Source organism: Oreochromis aureus, linkage group 17, assembly GCF_013358895.1.
Source record: "Oreochromis aureus strain Israel breed Guangdong linkage group 17, ZZ_aureus, whole genome shotgun sequence".
In the NCBI taxonomy this organism is placed as follows: Eukaryota; Metazoa; Chordata; class Actinopteri; order Cichliformes; family Cichlidae; genus Oreochromis; species Oreochromis aureus.
The window spans coordinates 36,527,821-36,546,015 of NC_052958.1; the positions used below are offsets into that span (position 1 = coordinate 36,527,821).

Consider the following 18,195-nt stretch of genomic DNA (forward strand, 5'->3'; position numbering starts at 1 on the left):
CTCCTCTTGTCTGTAATTCAGATTTTGCACTTTTCTTGCTCTCTGCTTCTGTGTTTTTAAAGATTACACATGGTTTTCTTGATAAGCTAAAACATAAATCCTCCATGTAGTGTTTTCAGTGGGAGAAATGTTTTAGGACTCTAAAATACAAAGCACCATCCCCACAGACACACGGCCAGGAAAGCAGAAGAACACCATGTCAAAAAGGCCCTGAGTAAATGTGGTTATCCCAGCTGCCCATTTGTCAAAGTTGGGAAGACACCTAAGGAAAGCTCCAGGCGATCCAGGAGAGGAGGAGGACAACCTAGGCAAAAACCCTTAGTGATCCCTCATTTGTCAGGAGTATCGGAACAGCTGACATGCATTTTCTCAAAATACGCCTATCTGTGGCTTTCAAACCACAAAACACGCTGCGCCAAAAATTGGTCCACAGCAAAGATCCGCTCCCCTGGCACAAACACAGTAATATAGTGCCAGGAAGATTGCCGTGAATTATACATCGGAGAAACCAAACAGAGCACCAAAAAACAAAACAAAAAAATACACACAGTGAACTGATTCAAGGCTCTTTTTATTTTAAATGACAACAGTCATGTTGGACCAACAAGATGATTTTCTCCCGATAGCTCAAAGACTCAGTAAATCCACCTTCTCTGAGTGTGTGCGCATGTGTCTCTTCAGCCTCGTAGATGTAGAGAAGCCCTTCTTACAGAACGCGCAGCTGTGTGGCTTCTCGCCAGTGTGAGTCCGTACATGTATGTTGAGGTCTGATGAGCACCTGAACCTCCTCTCACAGTACGAGCAGGGGTACGGCCTCTCTCCGGTGTGGGTGCGTTTGTGCAGGAGCAGCTCCCCAGAGGTCAGGAAGGTCTTCCCGCACTGGGAGCACGAGTGTGGTCGCTCCCCCGTGTGAGTCAGGTTATGTCGGACAAGCGAGGTGGACTTGGAAAACCTCTTCCCGCAACGGCCGCATTCGAACGGGTGCTCGCCCGTGTGGCTGTGGAAGTGTTCGCTATGAGCGCGCTTGGTTTTAAAGCTCTTTGGGCACTGAGGACAGCTGAAGGGCCGGAAGTTGCTGTGGCTGCGCTGGTGCCTCACAAGCTCTCCGTGAGTGAGAAAAGACTTCTGGCAGGTAGTGCAGAGGTATGGCCGCTCCCCTGTGTGGATCCTCTCGTGGCGTGTGAGGCTGGCAAGCTGGGTAAAGCTCTTCTCGCAGTATGAACACTGGAAAGGCCGCTGGCCATTGTGAGTCAGGAGGTGCCTGTTAAGGATCTGGAGCTGCGTGAAGCTCTTTCCGCACTCTGCACAGGGGTAGGGACGCTCTCTGCTGTGGGTCTGCTGGTGCTTATTCAGAAGCCACACGTGGGTGAAGCTTTTCCCACACTCACATGGAAATGGCCGCTCACCTGTGTGTTTCATATGGTGTCTCTTCAAGTCCGAGGCTCGGCCATAGAGCTTCTCACACATGGAACATTTGTACTGACGCCTTACGATGTGCCTCTGCCTGTGCCTCAACCGATCCAGGATGCTGCTAAAGCTCTCACCGCATTTCTGGCATTTATACTGAGCGCCCCCCTTCTCTGACACCACCTCTGTCACAACCACCTCTGTTGTTAGGTCTAGCTGAGGGTTGCAGGTCTGGCCACAAGCCGTTCGCTCAGAATGCAGTTTGAGCAGCCCCATCTGAGTGAACCGTTTGCCGCAATGAGAGCAAAGGAAGGGGCGCTCTCCAGTGTGGATGCGCTGATGTCTCGTCAGATCCCAAGAGTTCTTGAAGCCCTTCTGACACTCCTCACAGGTGTACGGGCGCTCGCCCGTGTGGGTCCGCTGGTGACGAGTCACGTCCGAGACCCGCGTGAACGTTTTGCCGCACTCCTGGCATGTGTGTGGGTTGGGCCTGTCGTGGATGGGGAAGGGCTTTGGGAACACAGGAGGATGGAACGTCTTCTTGGGGGTCTCAGATGTCTGTGCAGCCCTCTGGAGTTTGCCATATTGCTCAGGGTGGCTGTGCTCAATGTGCTGCAGCAGGTAGGACTCCTGCATGTGGAAGAAGGGACACTCTGAGCAGGCAAAGACCTGGGTGGACATCTCCACTGTGTTACCTACAGAGAAACACAAAAGTTACAAACAGTCTGTTGTTTCCTGACATCTCCCTTTTTTTACCTTTTACATCTGGTATATTTTTTTTAATGTGCAACAAAAAAAGAGAGAAAAACTCACCTTAAAGTGTAGATGCCTGGTCTAAAACTTTATATGACAGTTATTAAAAGTGAGACAGCAAACCTTGAACAGCTTTAAAGTGACTAACTGATTTACCTTGGGTGCTGAGGTGCTCAAGGCATTTGTGGTGTTGCAGGAGAGACTTGAGGTCATTGGGATTGGAGAGCACCTGCAAGCAGTCCTTCAGCACAGACGGGGCAGAGGTAAGCCAGGAAACAGTCTGTTTGGTTATGAAAAAAAAAAAAGATTCAGTCTGAGGAAGTTTAAATTCCAAAAAACAACTGTTTTGAAGAGGGGGAGGGGGAATGGTGATTAAATATGAGGCGTGACCAAATAGTCTCGGGAACCAGCTCAGTAAAATATAATAACTTTATCTGATTGAAATTTGCCCAATCTCACCTTCAAGATCATCTTCTCATGCATCACTGGACTGCTTTCACTCTGGCTGTTGGTTTTTTACCTGGCTTCTTGGGAAACCTGTTCTGTCCCTGTTTACTTAAGAGACTGGATCTTTGTTGAAGGATCACAGTGTGTTAAAACAGTAATCCTTCAACGTGATATTCATTCAGGCGAGTCAGTGAAGTCTTGGGGAGTACTGAGTGAAGACACAGTCCTACTAACAATCAGCCAACTGCAACTAAATGTAACACTGTTACAGCAGAGCTGTGCACTGACAGTTTTCACTGTCTGGTAAAAATCAGGGAGGTTCCTGGTAATTAATTTCTTAATCCACCAAACAACGAAAAAAATACTTGATTAACTGGTGAGTAGTCGAAAACTAAGAAGAAAAAACAAACACTTAAACTGATGTTAAATATGATAGAAAAACATGTTACTACAAAAGATCTTCACGTTTTATTAAAATATAGCATATTAACATAGAAAAACAAATAAATAGCGACTGAGTGTGTAATGAGTTTGATCTAATAAAATGAATCATGAAAAGGCTAAAGATGGGAAAGATTTATCTATATCTTTAAAACTACATTCACAAACTACTAATACTGTTACTCATCTCCAGTACTGTTGCTATTGGTGACTGCTGCCCAACCATTCAACAGTGTTTGATGTACAGCACAGTATTTTATAATAATAATGAATCTTATATGGCTACTATTATGCTTTCATGTAGGCCTACCTGACCGAGGTCTGGCACCGGCAGGAGTCTTTCTAATTTGGAGAGAAGCTCCCACACAAGCAGCTGCATGTCCGCATCATAGCTGAGGCCATATTCTGTGGGGAAAACCTCCTGAGAAGAACAAACGTTAACAGCTAGTTATAAAAAAGAAAAGTTAAAAGGAAGAAGATAAGAAATACATGGATTGGCTACATGTAAGAGCACTTGCCTGGTAAAAATGTTCCCTCTCTGCTGGGTCTTTCAGGAGTGTTTGGGTTAGCTCCACAAAGATGGCCTCTTCTGCATCCACCTCTGCATCCCCACTCTGAAAGAAATCATTACAACTGAGATCTTCGTCACTATCAGACCAACAATAAATAAAGGACGAGAAATGATGTCAGAAAGCTAACATTTATATTTGATCATCCACTGCATATTTGATGGATGATTAGAATCATTATTCTGTTGCAGAAGCCATCCTCCCTCTCTACAGAATATGCAGATTAAATTAATCCATACCTCTCACAACCAGTAAAACGTTCCACATCACACTAACAGCAACACAAGCCCTGAATGTGATCAATCCACCGCAGCTACATTATTGATAATACTAATAAAACACGTTGTCTCTGAATGCAGCTTTGCTCATTGCATTCAGAAAGCTCTATTTTAACTCTACCAACAGACTACGCCTGTTTCCAAAATGCATCGGCTTTCACGGTTTATTATCAGACTTCTGATGCTGGATTTAGAGGTGAGTTCACATGAAATGTTTCCTCTGCTAGGTCTTCACTCACTGAACTTTTAACAGTAACACAACTTTGGACCTGGACCTTGGACTTGTGCAAAATGGTGCTAAAACTTACTCCTGTGTATCCCGGTGGGCGGATTCGCTCCAGGTGAGGCTGAACACACAGGATGTTGGCTGTTTCCTCATTTCTGCACAGCTCAAGTATAACCTGAAGCAACAGGAAGGTGTTCGTTCAGCTACTGTCACTGGATTACCCAGTTGTGGAGTGGAATGCATTTCTGTGCACCCACTGACTCACTCTGGCTCGCAGCCGAAGCAGCAGTTTTCCTCGTTGCTTCGGATTGAGCAGGTCTGGAACTGATGCCGTGACCAGTGTCACAAATTCATCAAGCTTTTCATAGTCGAGAACATCCCTCCGTTGAGCCACCTGCCACATGGCTGCGGAAATCAGCCGCATAGGAGGTATCAGCAGTCTTAGAGATGACAACGGCAGGAATATATCTGATTAAACACACACAGTGAACAGAGTTATGTCTTTTTTGGAAAGTCAGATGTCCTCTTGTGACAGCTCAACAAACTATCTTTATAATTTAGCACCAAGAGACAAAGTTACAAGAAAATCATTTGTGAACCCGCTGGTGTACAGGTGCTGCTAAGCTACGGTGGGTATAGATGAAGTCTAGTCTTCTCAAGAAAGACTGGTTGTTGTGAGCCACGTATGCCTCAACAAAATATTTCACAGGAACTTAAAGAAACATCAGAGAGATGCATGAAGGTGGGAAAAAACTGGGTGTTTTTCAGGGTGCTGCCTAAAAATAAGTAGATTAAAACACCACAAGGGAAACCACTGCTCTCCAAAGCAGCACTGTAACACATGTCGGGATTGCAAAAAATTATATAAAACATCCATCTGGAGCCTATTTTACGAGATAAAAGTTGAACTTGTTGGCAAAACAGTCCAATAACCTTTTGAGAGTACAAAAGTACTGTTTCTATAATTGGTACTCAGGTGAATTTATGGCCACATATTACAAGCAATCGATTAAAAATTCCCAGTTATTTCAAAATATTTACAAACATTTCCAAGTAGATAGCTTAATGTTGCCGTTTATTGAAAGCACATTTAATTACTCACACAATATATCAGAAATAGAAATTTAGTCATGTTGAACAGTATTTGAACATAGCCCAATTAAATTAGCTAAAAACAGATTAACTAACTTAAAATTATAACACTAAGAACAAATAGGGTTTTACAATTCCATTTACTTAAAAAAACAACACGAATAGAGTGAACATATTGTATGAACCTAAGTATTAACGGTTAACCCATTAAGTTTCCCATGTTTACATTAGCATTGCTAACTAGAATGACTGCATTTAGCCGTGGTGAGGAGCTAACGCGCGCACACATGGGCGGCCTGCCTCGCTGTACCACTGAACGCTGCTGTGACACGGACCTGTGCTCTCCACTGGACCGCTTTCCATAACGCAAACTACACGAATTACTTAAAAAAGTCACTAGCAAGCTGCAACCAGCAATCAATTTGCTATTAGCCCTAACGCAAAGCGGAAACACGTGGGCGAATGTGATTTTCAAAATAAAAGCATGAACAAGCGACCAAAAATTTAAGTCATCAGCTAAACAGTTGCGCTTTATGTGTCTCAAAAGTGCAGTCGCTGCCAGTTATGAACTTGGTATAAGAACCTAACACTGTACTCAGATCCTAATAACAGATGTGATGCTGATAAATGCCAAGTTTATCCAACAGATAACAGAGAACGTTATCTTTATTTGAAAGATATTTAAAAACTTTATTTGCAGTGTTTTCCATGTGCAAATTTCCATGACTTCGGCATTCTAGTATTTCTCCCAACACAGCACTGTTCTTTCACGAGTGAAGGTGGACGCTAATCTTCTGGTGTCCATATGGGTCCCACACCAATTGATCACATAGCTTGCTATGACAATACATTCATTTGGAGATGTCAGATTTATTTACAGGTGATGATCAGAAAAAATGGAAACAAAAGCAAAACATTAGGAAGAAGCGAGAAAATTAAACATTATTAATAAAACATGGATTAATAAAACTACTTAACAGTTGACAGTGACAACACTTACAACAGTGTCTTAGTAATTTTCTGGTCAAAGCATTTTATAAGTCCTGATGACATCATTGTGACTTTTCAACAATACAACACTTCAAATGTTTCTCGCCCCCACAGAAAAACGGATTCCATGCATTAAGGAAGACAGTCCAGTCACAGCAGGAAGGAGTTCTGTAGTTCAGACGTTTGTTATGCAGCCAAATGATGTATGACATCCAATCACATGGTGTTAGATTCAAAGCAGGGTTAGCATTTCCAAGGTCAGGGCAGGGCGAGCACTCTGCATCTTCAAGCGCCAAAGTCCTGGAACCAACCTTTAACAAAGACAAGTACTTTGAAAACAAAGTTCTAACACAGGAAACACAAATACATAATCACAACTACTACATATATACATCTATACATTCTAATCAATAACATTTCCAGCATCTCAAACTGGAGAATTAGCTGTTCGTGTTTCAGTGCAGCAGTAATAGAAATAGATTTTGCATTTGGAGGGCTGATTGGACAAAACAAGGAGCTGATAACAGAAGAAAATTAGTAACGGGGAAAAATCACTGCGCTTCTACACCGGATAGCTCGTATGATGCACTTCGAAAAGCACATAAAAGCATGACGTCATTATTGCATCAAAATTAGCGAAGATAGGCACATGACTTTTCTAGAGCGATAACGGCCCACCCTACACAGGAAGTGCAGAGTGTACATTCTTAAATATAGTACAGTTTACATTGTAAATTGAAGACCTTTCAGGCAAACGTTGCATAGCTAATACTAGATCCAAGGCAGTGATCTTGAATCTCGATACCAGCTGGCTAACCACTGAATATGAGCTCTCAGAATCGTATGTATGATACAGCTGCATCAATACTTTAAAACTGTTTATTTCAAATTTGCGCTATTTAAATCCCAGTTTTTATATCAGGCTCTGGAGCTGTGGGACAAAAAAAGTTAGATAACGTCCGTAGCCACCCACTTTTAGCTGGAAACTTCCACGCTTACTCATTCTTACCTTTTATGGGACTAAGAAATACACGACGAGGAATAGCACGAAATCAAATACCACGAAAGCCCAGAAGTCAAACCAGTAGGAATGTTTCGGTAAAGAGATCGGAGCTCCTTTAGATTTAAAGGTTTTAAGATCTTCCCCTGTCTCCGTTACAGGAGTCGTGCCGGGTGCCATGTTTGCTATGGCATCAGTCGCGTGCTCCCGGAAGAGAACACGATAATCCTTCAAAATAAAACAACACCTTTGCAACAACGACCGTTTATTGGTTACTGAATACATCCTTTATGTTAGCACCTCATTCCGTCTACTCCAGCATGTATAGATCTGTTTGTTTTTTTTCCTTTGAACAATGTATTTCATATAGCAAGCGCTAGATGCTAAAAAAAAATCACAAACATTTTAGGATTAAGCCACCTCATGTGACTGGTCGGGTGACATGAACTGTATTTTTTATTTTTTTATTTTTTATTTATTTATTTAGGACAGTGCATGCTAATGAACATAAATGTAAAAACAAATTACATGAATGTAAACATGCCAGATTATAGCCAAAGGCTAATTTCCATCTGTTGTCCTTAAACATAAAAAAAAATAGACATAATTCATAAAAATTCATCATTCATTCATAATAAAAACTCCATCACCAAACTTACACATACACACCATTCTGTTCCCAAATAAAACATTAAAACTATACAACTCATACATGATCACACACTTGATTTGTCCATAACCAGTTTTTAAGCTTTGCCTTAAACAAATTGAAAGTCGAGCATTCTCTAATGGGTTGAGGAAGACTGTTCCACAGATGGCCACCCTGGACAGAGAGGACGTTCTGCCCAAATGCTGTCCGTCTGTGAGGTATAAACAAGTCTCCTCGGGTTGTAGCTCGAGTGGTCCTGTCTGAGCTTTCTTTATGCCTAATGAACTGCTTTAGTGGTGGTGGAGCAAGGGAGTGTAAGACTTTATATATTAAACAGACTCTTTTAAATTTCATTAAGTTATTGAAGTTCAGTAATTTATGTTTTTTTAACACATGACACTGGTGGTGGGAAGTTGGTTTTTTGTCAAGTAGTTTTAAACTTCTTTTATAAATGTTTTCAATAGTTTTAAGTGTTGTTGGACAAGCAAGTGACCAGGACGTCAAACAATAGTCCATATGAGAGATGATCATTGAGTAAAAATAAGTTTTTGCAACTTTCATATTTAAATTATTACGTATATGGTTAAAATTTCGATTATTAAATTTAAGTACCTGGGACACTTTATTTATGTGACTCTTGAAGGATAATGTTGGGTCTAGAATGACCCCAAGATATTTAAATTCTGGTGCTAGATCAAGCTCTACTCCATCCAGGAATATGTTTGACTGCTTGATTTATAGTCTGTGACATGATATTTCCACCTAGTTTTACTACACTCTTATAGCTAATATTTGTGACATTCAATCAATTATATTTTCAATGGACAGCACCTAATTATAAGCATGTTACTTCTCTGGCCTTCTTTGACACAACAGAAACTGCAAAATCCTTCTCAGTTTTGGGGTGGCTGTAGCTCAGGAGGTGGACCAGGTCACCTACTGATCGGAAGGTTGGTGGTTCGATTCTTGCGTCCTCCAGTCTGCATGTCAAGTATCCTTGGGCAAGATACTAACCCCAAGTTGCTCTCCGATGCATCCATTGAAGTGTGAATGTAGTTAGAAAGCACTAAGTACAGAGAAAGTGCTTGTGAGAATGGGTGTAATTGGGTCAATGTGGCATGTTGTATAGAGCGCCTTGAGTACTCCAGGAGAGTAGAAAAGCGCTATATAAGAGTCAGTCCATTTACCATTCCATAGTTGTCATCTTATAATCTTGGTAGGTGCATCTTTTGTGGTCTGTGGACTGTAAAAACTCTCCCCACAAACCAAACTCCAGACTGCATCCAAAGCATATGACATACACTCAAATGATATCACCAGCAGTGACATAACAAAATGTCCTGCATGGAAAACTCTTTAGAGTAAATGCCAACACCTAGCACCATCTTTGTTGCAATTAGTAAATACTGATCTGATTCTAAAGTAAAATGTGTTTCATATTCCTTTTTCATGTTTAGTATTATATCTTTAAATCATATGGATACTTACTGTTTATGCCCAAGTTGTTAGTTTGGCGATTACTTTCATTCGAACATGATTTTTTTTAATTTATATTTTTCTTTTTAATTCTTATCATTCTAAGAGACATGAAATGTAAAATGAACACAAAAGGCCGTTTTTGCCTGTGTGACACCAAATACCATTTATTAGGGCTTTACAAAGACTACAAAATCCTCCAGATGAGGTAAATCACTGTCTCTGTCTATTTACATGATATGTTACATACAAATGTACAAAATATAAAACATTTAAGGACAAATGTTTCACCCAACAAGAAGAAAACGTTCTCTCAAACCAGAGTAAATGCTATGGTTTTCAACTGAGATGTAACTGCAAAGTGTTAAGTGGGGAAATGTCACCATGGTGTACACTGTTAACAGGAGTGTAGATAGGTTTGATATGTGGGTGTAAGTCTAGGTAAGGAGCAACCACCCCTTTAGCATGCAACTACACCCCTTTGCCAAAAGAATGTGCGGACCATCAACAACTTGGCTGCGGAGACACGCGTGAAGCTGAACACAGGTAGGATTGTAGAGGATAGAATTGTCCTGAGGTTGTGACAACATGACTTCTTGGTCTCTGGTGGGCTCTGACCAGTAGCACCTGTTGGTTGTTGGTAAATGTTTACAGTACGGTGTCAGATCAGCTTCGGTGCCTCGGCCAGCTAGCAAGCCTAACGTGGCGGTAAGCTTCAGTTAAAATGTCCAGAGGGGAAGTGTTTCTAATGAACAACTGGGATTCCTAAGATCCAGAGAATATCATGGCAGGATGAGGAATACTGGAGTAAGTGCCTATTTTTTTTTCTTCTCCTTTTGTGATTCCAGTGAGTTAAAAAAAAGCAGTTTCTTACTGTACACTGTATGCCTCCTGCATAGGCACAACATCCAATCACCACAAGACACACACCTGTTTCTGACAGCGTGTTGAATTTTGCATTTCTTTTTTTTTCTCTCTGTTTTCAAAGTACAATAATTTATTCGGCGGGTTAAGCATATTGGAACATCAACAGGGCAGAATGCATCTTTGATTCACTGTGCAAGACTTAAGTATTTACAACCCAACCCAACCTCAAAGTGTGCAAAACCAACCCACTTGATAAACAAAGAGAGGACAATCAAAAATCTAAATGGCTTCCGTCCGATACACGCATACATAAAGGTAAAGTTCTCCTCATAATGCATCCCCTTTAAAAAGGTTCAAGACATGCTCATCAGGCAAGAACACCTGAAACAGTTTGGTTGTGCTCCTATCAGTTCAAGTGAGCCCAGCTCAACTGGGCACAAAACAACAACTTAAAAAAATACCCCAAGCCCTCTATTTTATATACTTTTTTAAATGTTCATACAATATTGGTCAAATTCAAATACACTATCCACTCTTTTATAATCTAACTGTCAGAAAGAAGAAAGGGTGCTTTAGAGGGAAAACAAACAAAAGTGGCTGTTTGTCCCACTGCAAGCAGCATCTTTGACATAGCAGGAAGCATATCAATACTATCTCGTCTTCTCACCAGAAGATGCTTGAAAAAAACTTGAACATTTAAGGCAGTGGAGAAAGCACCAATATCATTGTTCCCCTGTTCAGCTCTTTGACTGATCTGGTTAACTTGTATATGGATGCGACAATTTGGATTCTTTTCGGGTACCTCACGGGTAGAAACCGAAGCACATGTCAAAAAAGAATTTCTAATGAGGGCCGCAGAATACCATGCTACTCTGTTAGGTATTACTGAACTCAGGGTCAGTCTACGTTGCACCAAACCCTGTGCAGACTACCAAAAATACCTGGTTACTCCTGTTACAATCCACGGAGGGCGCTGTCTGCTCTCATCACGGTACATTTCAGCTAAACATTGACAGCAGGCCAAGAACAGCGTAATCTAAGTCTACAACCATGTTCGGCTCTGCATTGTGTTTACATTTGGCAGTCAAATTGAAACGAAACGTTGGCACTTTTCAATTTTTTTCTTCACAGTAGCAGTGAGACTGTAAGACACACAAACACACACACACACAGACCATGCGCTTTCGTTGTGCTTGTTGTCGGCATGGAGGGGGGGCGAGGAGCGGCTTGGCAGTGCCTGATGCCGACAACGTTCAGGGCAGGAGACCAGCACCACAAGGCTAAACTAGACAGAGGCAGCAGATTGTGTCAGTATGTTCCAATATTAGCTACACCCTCGTCATGTTCACAAAAAGTAAGGATATTTTTTAAAAGTGGTACAGTGGTGAACAAAATCTACTCCAAACCCAGTAAGGAGCAGGTTTAGTTGACCATAAATAACTTTTACTGAAACCTGATGATTTGTGTGTAAAAACACTGGATGTAAAACAGCCTGTGGCCACTAGAGAGCATTACATCACCTGAAAGATAGCGTAAGAGATCAGGGTAGTCAGAAGTAGTGGAGATATGGTGCTTTGCTCAAGGACACTGTGGCAGGCTGGACTGTAGATTAAATGATGGCCTGAACTTATAAAAGCTTTCATTAACAGAGTCTCCTCCTGCTGCCTGTGTGCAAGTGCATTCATATGAGTGTGTGTCTGTGAGAAGCACCTCTGTAAACAAGGAAAGACATACACGACAAAACTAAATGTAAACACCTGAAAATATAACTAGGTAACAAAAAATCCAGTTTGATCACGCTGAACTTCTTTCATTTTCTCACACCCAAAATGAAAAGTGTGAACAAAGTGTGATGGTCCTTATCAGACACACCCACACCTATAATATATATGAAAAGTTGTATTCTTCAAATGTTACACATCCATTAAAAATGACTGGCGAACACTATCCGATGTCAGTAAAATAGATTCGATCTTATGCATATTGTCGTTTACCTTTTTGATCACCGGGGACCAAGTTGAAGACACATCTTTAAGACATAAAATAATCTGATTTAATATTGCACCATCGCTGTGTAAAAATAGGCTTTTTTCTCTCTCAAATGTTGGGTAAATCATTTTGGATAATAAAACTTTTCATATATCATTTGCTAACTATAGGGGCGTCCGGTAGTGAAGGGGGTTTGATAGTTCCCAGGTTCTGGCAGGTCCAAGGGGTGCGGGTTAGGGGATCAGTATTTCTTGCTCTCATAGTGCTGACTCCAGTGAAGAGTCTAGCTGGTCGTCATGGTGACTGGTGCTGTCACTGTCACAGCTCTGCGTGCTGGAGTAGTTCGCTGCCTCCTGCAGCCGTAGCAGCATGTTCATCTGCAACATAACGCAGAGTTAGAATGGAACGGAAAACTAGAGACACTCAAAACATGAAAACCTGAGCATTTCATAACTTTAGCAGCCCTCTACTGTTGCCGTACAGGTTTGATTGTGCTCTGATGAGTGTGATGATTCCTAGCCTGGTGATCGGCACATTTGCCAAGAGTTTACAAGATAAATCTGAGGACTCTCCAAATGATTACTACAGTTAGGATTTACTGTTGCTAATATTCAAAAGCAGATTTCACAAAATCAATCAAGAATTTTACACAACTCTAAGCTTGTGACTCCTGTTTTTATTTTATACCTTGTGAGTCAGTCAGTCTGTGTTACCATGGCAAAATGTGCTCAAAAGATACTGTAATGGTAACTACCACAAAGGCACATAGTACTTTCACAGGCCTGTTTGTGGACACCATAGCATCGCAAATGTGCAAGATGAAGTTATGAAACCTTACAGGTTCGTATCTGAGATTAAAACCCAAAGATGTGTGCAGACTGACTCTTGTGCAAAAGATACTTGAAGCAGACTGGCAGTCTGACCTTTCACCTAATACATCATAATATTTTCAAAGATGGGTGTTCATTGGAATCATTACTTATGTGATCTACTCTTTCTTTGACTGTATTTTCCATTTTCACAATGTAAGGAATGAACAACTGCTAACTTCCAACAACTCAATGCAGTGACCCACAAACCTTCTCTGTTTATATTCTCCATGTTCTTAAAAAAAGACTGAAAACCTTGTGCTATATCACCCGCAATAAAACAGCAGCACTTTTTGTCCCTGCAATGGAGCAGTTGCTGCTCTGGCATGTCACTTCAAGTGTTCCTGAAATGAGCTGTGGTACACCTGCGCTCCAAACACTCACAAGTGGACACACACACACACATTTGTTAAATCAAGCCAGTTGTTTTTGGATGACTAGTCTTTATATCCTTTTGGGCTGCAATAATGATAATGAATTCTCTCTTTCCTCCATTTCCTGCTTCGTCTCCCAACTCTCCGTCATGTTAAGCATCTGGTGTGTGTGTGGGTGGGTCACTGTGGTACTGAGGAGCCTTCTCTTCTCAACCTTTCCTTCTTTTCTAATAGTGCTGTGCGGTACTGCAAATAGTATCAGTCTGATACCAAGTAGATACAAGGCCAGTATGGCTACTACTGACACTGATACTTTTAACTCATAACGCTTAGAGACAGCAGTTTGTCATGATTTATAAATAAGTTACATCATCAGTAAACATATGCAAACATATTTTCATAATATACATATAGGCTATAAATAAAATAGACATGACAGTTGTTACAGAGTATAGCATGGTGGAAAAGGATGGAGAGAATCCCCCACTAAGCTTTTGGGCTGGCATCACGTTAGATTTTGTTTTGTATTTAATTGCATGCTTTGGTGTTTTTTTGGTGTTTGATGTGAAGTGTGGGCCACACCCATGTGGGAGTGGAGATTCTACTCTAGTCCAGCTGCCAGCTATTTGGAGTTGAGTACAGGGAACAGCTGATTGGGGAGGATTGGAGCCCTTCTCTATAAAGGGGAGAGGAAACAGGAAGTGGGGTTGGTCGTTGTTTTTTGTGGGACACTGGTGCAGCAGGGAAGCCTCGGAGACTCCAGGAGGAAGTGTGCACATTTTAAAGGAAAAGATTTTTAACCTGGCCTGGTTTTGCTTTTAAAATAATCTGAGGATGTTGGAGGGAGGACTCATTTTTATTGGGATGTGAGTGGATGTGCTGGGAGGCAGGAAAACAAATACTGGACTGGACACTCTCTGTGCCCCTGACAAGGAAACTGGACCAGTTTTGGGGAAGTTCTAGCTCCCAGGATGTGATGTGGAGACCCAGCCTCGAACGAAGTCAGGCCTGAAAAGGCTAATAATCCTGACTGCGGTGGCTTTGGGCCTTGGATTCCTGGCCAGAGTTGTCTTCAGCCAGTAGTTTTACCTGGAGAAAGAACAAATAAATCTTGTGTAACCCATTGCAGTGTGCGTGTGGTGGTGTGTTACTGGTCAGTATTAGAGCTACCACTTCCTTGTACGGAGGCCATTTTGGGCCCTACGTAACATCTGGCGTTTGTCGACAGGATTTGTGACCAGTATACAAACCCATCTGCCTTAGATTGATCAATATGGCGGATGAGCCATCTGAAACCATTAATATGGTGTCACCATTCTTTATTGGTGCGCCCTGGGTACCAAAATTTTATGGGCTTAACACGAATTATGAAGATTGGGAGAGCCAAATTAGTGCAATGCTCCGTGCTCAAAAGTGGTCGATAGAACAGCAGTGTGATTTTGTACTGAGTGTGTTAGGGGGAGAACCACGACGTGAAATTCTTATTTTGGAGCAAGTGGAGCGGGATACGCCAGATAAGATCTTTCTTCAACTTAAAGAACTGTATGGGGATAAAACAGCTGTGGGTACCTTGCGTTCCATGTTTTATGAGTGCAGACAAAGGGCAGAAGAGCCTATTAGAAAGTTCACTTTACGTGAAATTCTTATTTTGGAGCAAGTGGAGCGGGATACGCCAGATAAGATCTTTCTTCAACTTAAAGAACTGTATGGGGATAAAACAGCTGTGGGTACCTTGCGTGCCATGTTTTATGAGTGCAGACAAAGGGCAGAAGAGCCTATTAGAAAGTTCACTTTACGTTTAAGGGAGATAGGCCATTGCCTGCAAACAAAAGAGCCACAAGACCCTCGGCGTGCCGACCTGCACATGCGTGATCAGTTTGTCTTGGGCCTCAGGGAGGGTGAGATACAGCGCGATCTACGGCGGCTGTTACGGCATGACCCTAATCTCTCATTTGAACAGGTGCGTAAAGAGGCTTTGCAATTGGAAGCAGATGTGCTGCATAGTTTGTATGAAGACTCCGCTTGTGCCGTGGTAAAAGGGGATCTAAAGTGGCAGGATACCTTGAATTGGAAAGATAAATTTAAAGCGGAGATTCTCGTAGAAATGAAGGAGCAAATTATGGATCTCAAGAATACTCTTCAGGAGGAGCTGAGGGAATTTGTTCGATCAGCACCAATGCCACAGACGTGTTCAGCTCCCAGAGGTGAGAGAGAAAGGCGGAATTTTAGTTCCTCTCAGTATAGGAGATGTGCTGAAGTGTCTGAGCCACCCCCAGCGACAAAGCAAATCTCACGGTTGGTGGAACGACCACGGCATAAGTGGGATGAACAAGGGCAGCCCATCTGTAGTAAGTGTGGAGCCAGTGGACACATGGCAAGAGAGTGTCGGGGCACTCCATCTCAGATGGCTTTAAACGAGTAAATCCAGTCACTATGGGCCAGGTGACTGGAAAGGATGACAGTGGTCCAGCCCAGTTAAATCACTCTCAATTTCTAGGGACATGCCATCAAGTAGAGGTACTCGTTGATGGTAAGGAAGTGACATTTTTGCTAGATACTGGGTCTAATGTAACATTAATGCCACAAGCCTGTTTTAGGAGATTGTTTGGTGAGCAGGAGCCAGGAAAAGAAAGTGATCTCAATTGGTTAAAGCTGAAGGCAGGGAATGGGTTGGCTATTCCTTATGTGGGCTATGTGTTAGCTGAAGTACAGGTGGGAGGCATTATTTTGAAGGATATGGGAATTGTGATTTCAAAGGACGATCCCAATAATCCTAATGCATTACCTATCTTAGGTATGAATGTCATCATTCCATGCTTCCATGCTTTTCTCGAAACCTCAGATACAGACCCAGACCTGGCCTGTCGGCTCAACTGTAGACACTCAACAAGCGTGGGCATCCGCTTTTCAGGACTGTCAGAGAATTCAGGCGGCTGCCCCTGTACAACAGGTAGGGACCCTTCGACCAGCTTATCGCCATCCGGTGATGGTCCCTGAGCACAGCGAGGAGGTGATTTGGGCCAGGGCCCCACAGACACTGAGGAAAGGACAATGTATTTTGGTGGAGCCACTGGAAGGGCCTAGTACAGTTGCTGTTGCTCGATCCCTAGGAATTGTCCGTAGAGGCCGAGTCCCCATCAAAGTAAGGAACCTCAACCCTTTTCCTATCACGTTACGACGTTACGAGGCCCTTGCTACATTCTCCACGGAAGATGTTGACATTCAGGAGCCTTTTGAAGTTACTTTTGAGCAAACCAGGCCAGGTATTGTTGAAGTTGGTGTGCACCAGGTGAGCTCGGAACCGCCTGGTAACGCTCCTCATATCGAAGTTATGACACAAGGGAAGTCAAACCTATCCATAGAGGCGCAAGAAAAGTTAAATGGTCTCTGGGGCGATGTGTTTGCTGCCGACGAAGAGGATTATGGCCACACGGATGTAATCACGCACTCTATCCCGACAGGTATGGCACCTCCCATTAGAGAGCGGTACAGGCCAATTCCCCCTAAAATGTATCAGGAAGTGCGAGAGTTACTGAATAATATGATTCGATCAGGGGTGGTGAGGGAGAGTACAAGTCCCTGGGCAGCACCCATTGTCCTGGTACAGAAAAAAAAAAATGGGGAATTGAGATTTTGTGTGGATTTCCGCAAGTTAAATGCAGTGACACATAAAGATGCCCATCCACTACCTAGAATCGAAGAGACCCTGACAATGCTGACTAAATCAAAATACTACTCCACCCTTGATTTAGCAAGTGGGTATTGGCAAGTGAAAGTTTCCGAAGCTGACAGAGAAAAGACTGCATTTTGTACTCCTTTTGGCTTGTATGAATTCGAAAGAATGCCTTTTGGTTTGTGTAATGCCCCAGCAACATTCCAAAGGTTGATGCAAAGTTGCTTGGGAAGTCAAATCACAGAGTCTGCTTTTGCATATCTGGATGATGTGATAGTCTACTCACCGGATTTCAACAGCCATCTAGAGCATCTGCAGGCAGTGTTTACAAGATTGAAGAGCTATGGGCTGAAGCTGCGACCTGATAAATGTGTTCTTTTCCAGCAGCAGGTGAAGTTCCTGGGTCACCTGGTGAACAGTGAGGGTGTGGCTCCGGACCCTGATAAGATTGCCGCTGTACAGAAGTGGCCGGCCCCGCAGACTATTCATCAGGTGCGTTCTTTTTTGGGCTTTGCCGGTTACTATCGGCGGTTCATTGCAGGATTTGCAAGTGTAGCTAGGCCTCTTAACTCATTGCTGGTGGGAGTATCTAAGAATAAAAAACAGAATATTCCCATAAACTGGGATGAGAATTGTCAACAGTCCTTTGAACTTCTGAAGCAGAAACTGCTAGAGGCGCCTATTTTAGCTTTTGCTGATTTTAGGTTACCCTTTCGGCTCTACATGGATGCCAGTAAAGTGGGCCTTGGTGCGGTACTTTCTCAAGTACAAGATGGGAAAGAATGTGTGATAGCCTATGCTAGCAGAAGCTTAGCACCCACTGAAAGAGATGATGCAAACTATAGCTCCTTTAAATTGGAGCTGCTCGCTCTGAAATGGGCAGTGACTGAGAAATTTAAAGACTATCTATGGGGGTCTCTGTTTACAGTTTATACTGACAATAATCCATTGGTCCATTTATCGACTGCAAAAGTGGGCGCAGTGGAGCAACGGTGGGTAGCACAACTTGCAAATTATCAATTTGATATCAAGTAGCGGCCCAGCCAGGAAAATGTGAATGCTGATGTTCTGTCTAGAATGCCATTACAGGTGCAA

At 42.5% G+C, this 18,195-nt stretch overlaps 2 protein-coding genes across 4 annotated transcripts in view; both read right to left on the minus strand.

Moving 5' to 3' along the window:
- Positions 1-555: 555 nt before the first annotated feature.
- Positions 556-7,416, minus strand: LOC116323454 (zinc finger protein 345-like). The gene is made up of 8 exons (XM_031743789.2): positions 7,213-7,416; positions 5,549-6,514; positions 4,387-4,589; positions 4,204-4,296; positions 3,567-3,662; positions 3,359-3,469; positions 2,317-2,440; positions 556-2,102 (listed from the first exon to the last, which is right to left on the minus strand). Exons 2-8 carry the CDS (start codon positions 5,574-5,576, stop codon positions 628-630), a joined length of 2,130 nt encoding a protein of 709 aa, XP_031599649.1. The 5' UTR covers positions 5,577-6,514; positions 7,213-7,416; the 3' UTR covers positions 556-627.
- Positions 7,417-9,467: 2,051 nt separating this feature from the next.
- nav3 (neuron navigator 3) overlaps positions 9,468-18,195 on the minus strand; it is a 198,355-nt gene continuing 189,627 nt past the window's right edge. For all 3 annotated transcript variants that reach the window (XM_039600943.1, XM_039600942.1, XM_039600941.1), the window contains one exon: positions 9,468-12,561. In XM_039600943.1, coding sequence (XP_039456877.1) covers positions 12,442-12,561 — 120 coding nt within the window. In that variant the 3' untranslated portion in view covers positions 9,468-12,441. The remainder of the gene's footprint in view (positions 12,562-18,195) is intronic.

Bases quoted from the DNA above. Each gene is read 5' to 3' on its own strand.
- LOC116323454 (XM_031743789.2), bottom strand. From the start codon at position 5,576: ATGGAAAGCGGTCCAGTGGAGAGCACAG. The intron at 3,470-3,566 runs GCAAGTGCTCTT...TGTTCTTCTCAG, and splicing joins AGAGGGAACATTTTTACCAG to GAGGTTTTCCCCACAGAATA. The intron at 2,441-3,358 runs GTAGGCCTACAT...ATAACCAAACAG, and splicing joins CGGTGCCAGACCTCGGTCAG to ACTGTTTCCTGGCTTACCTC.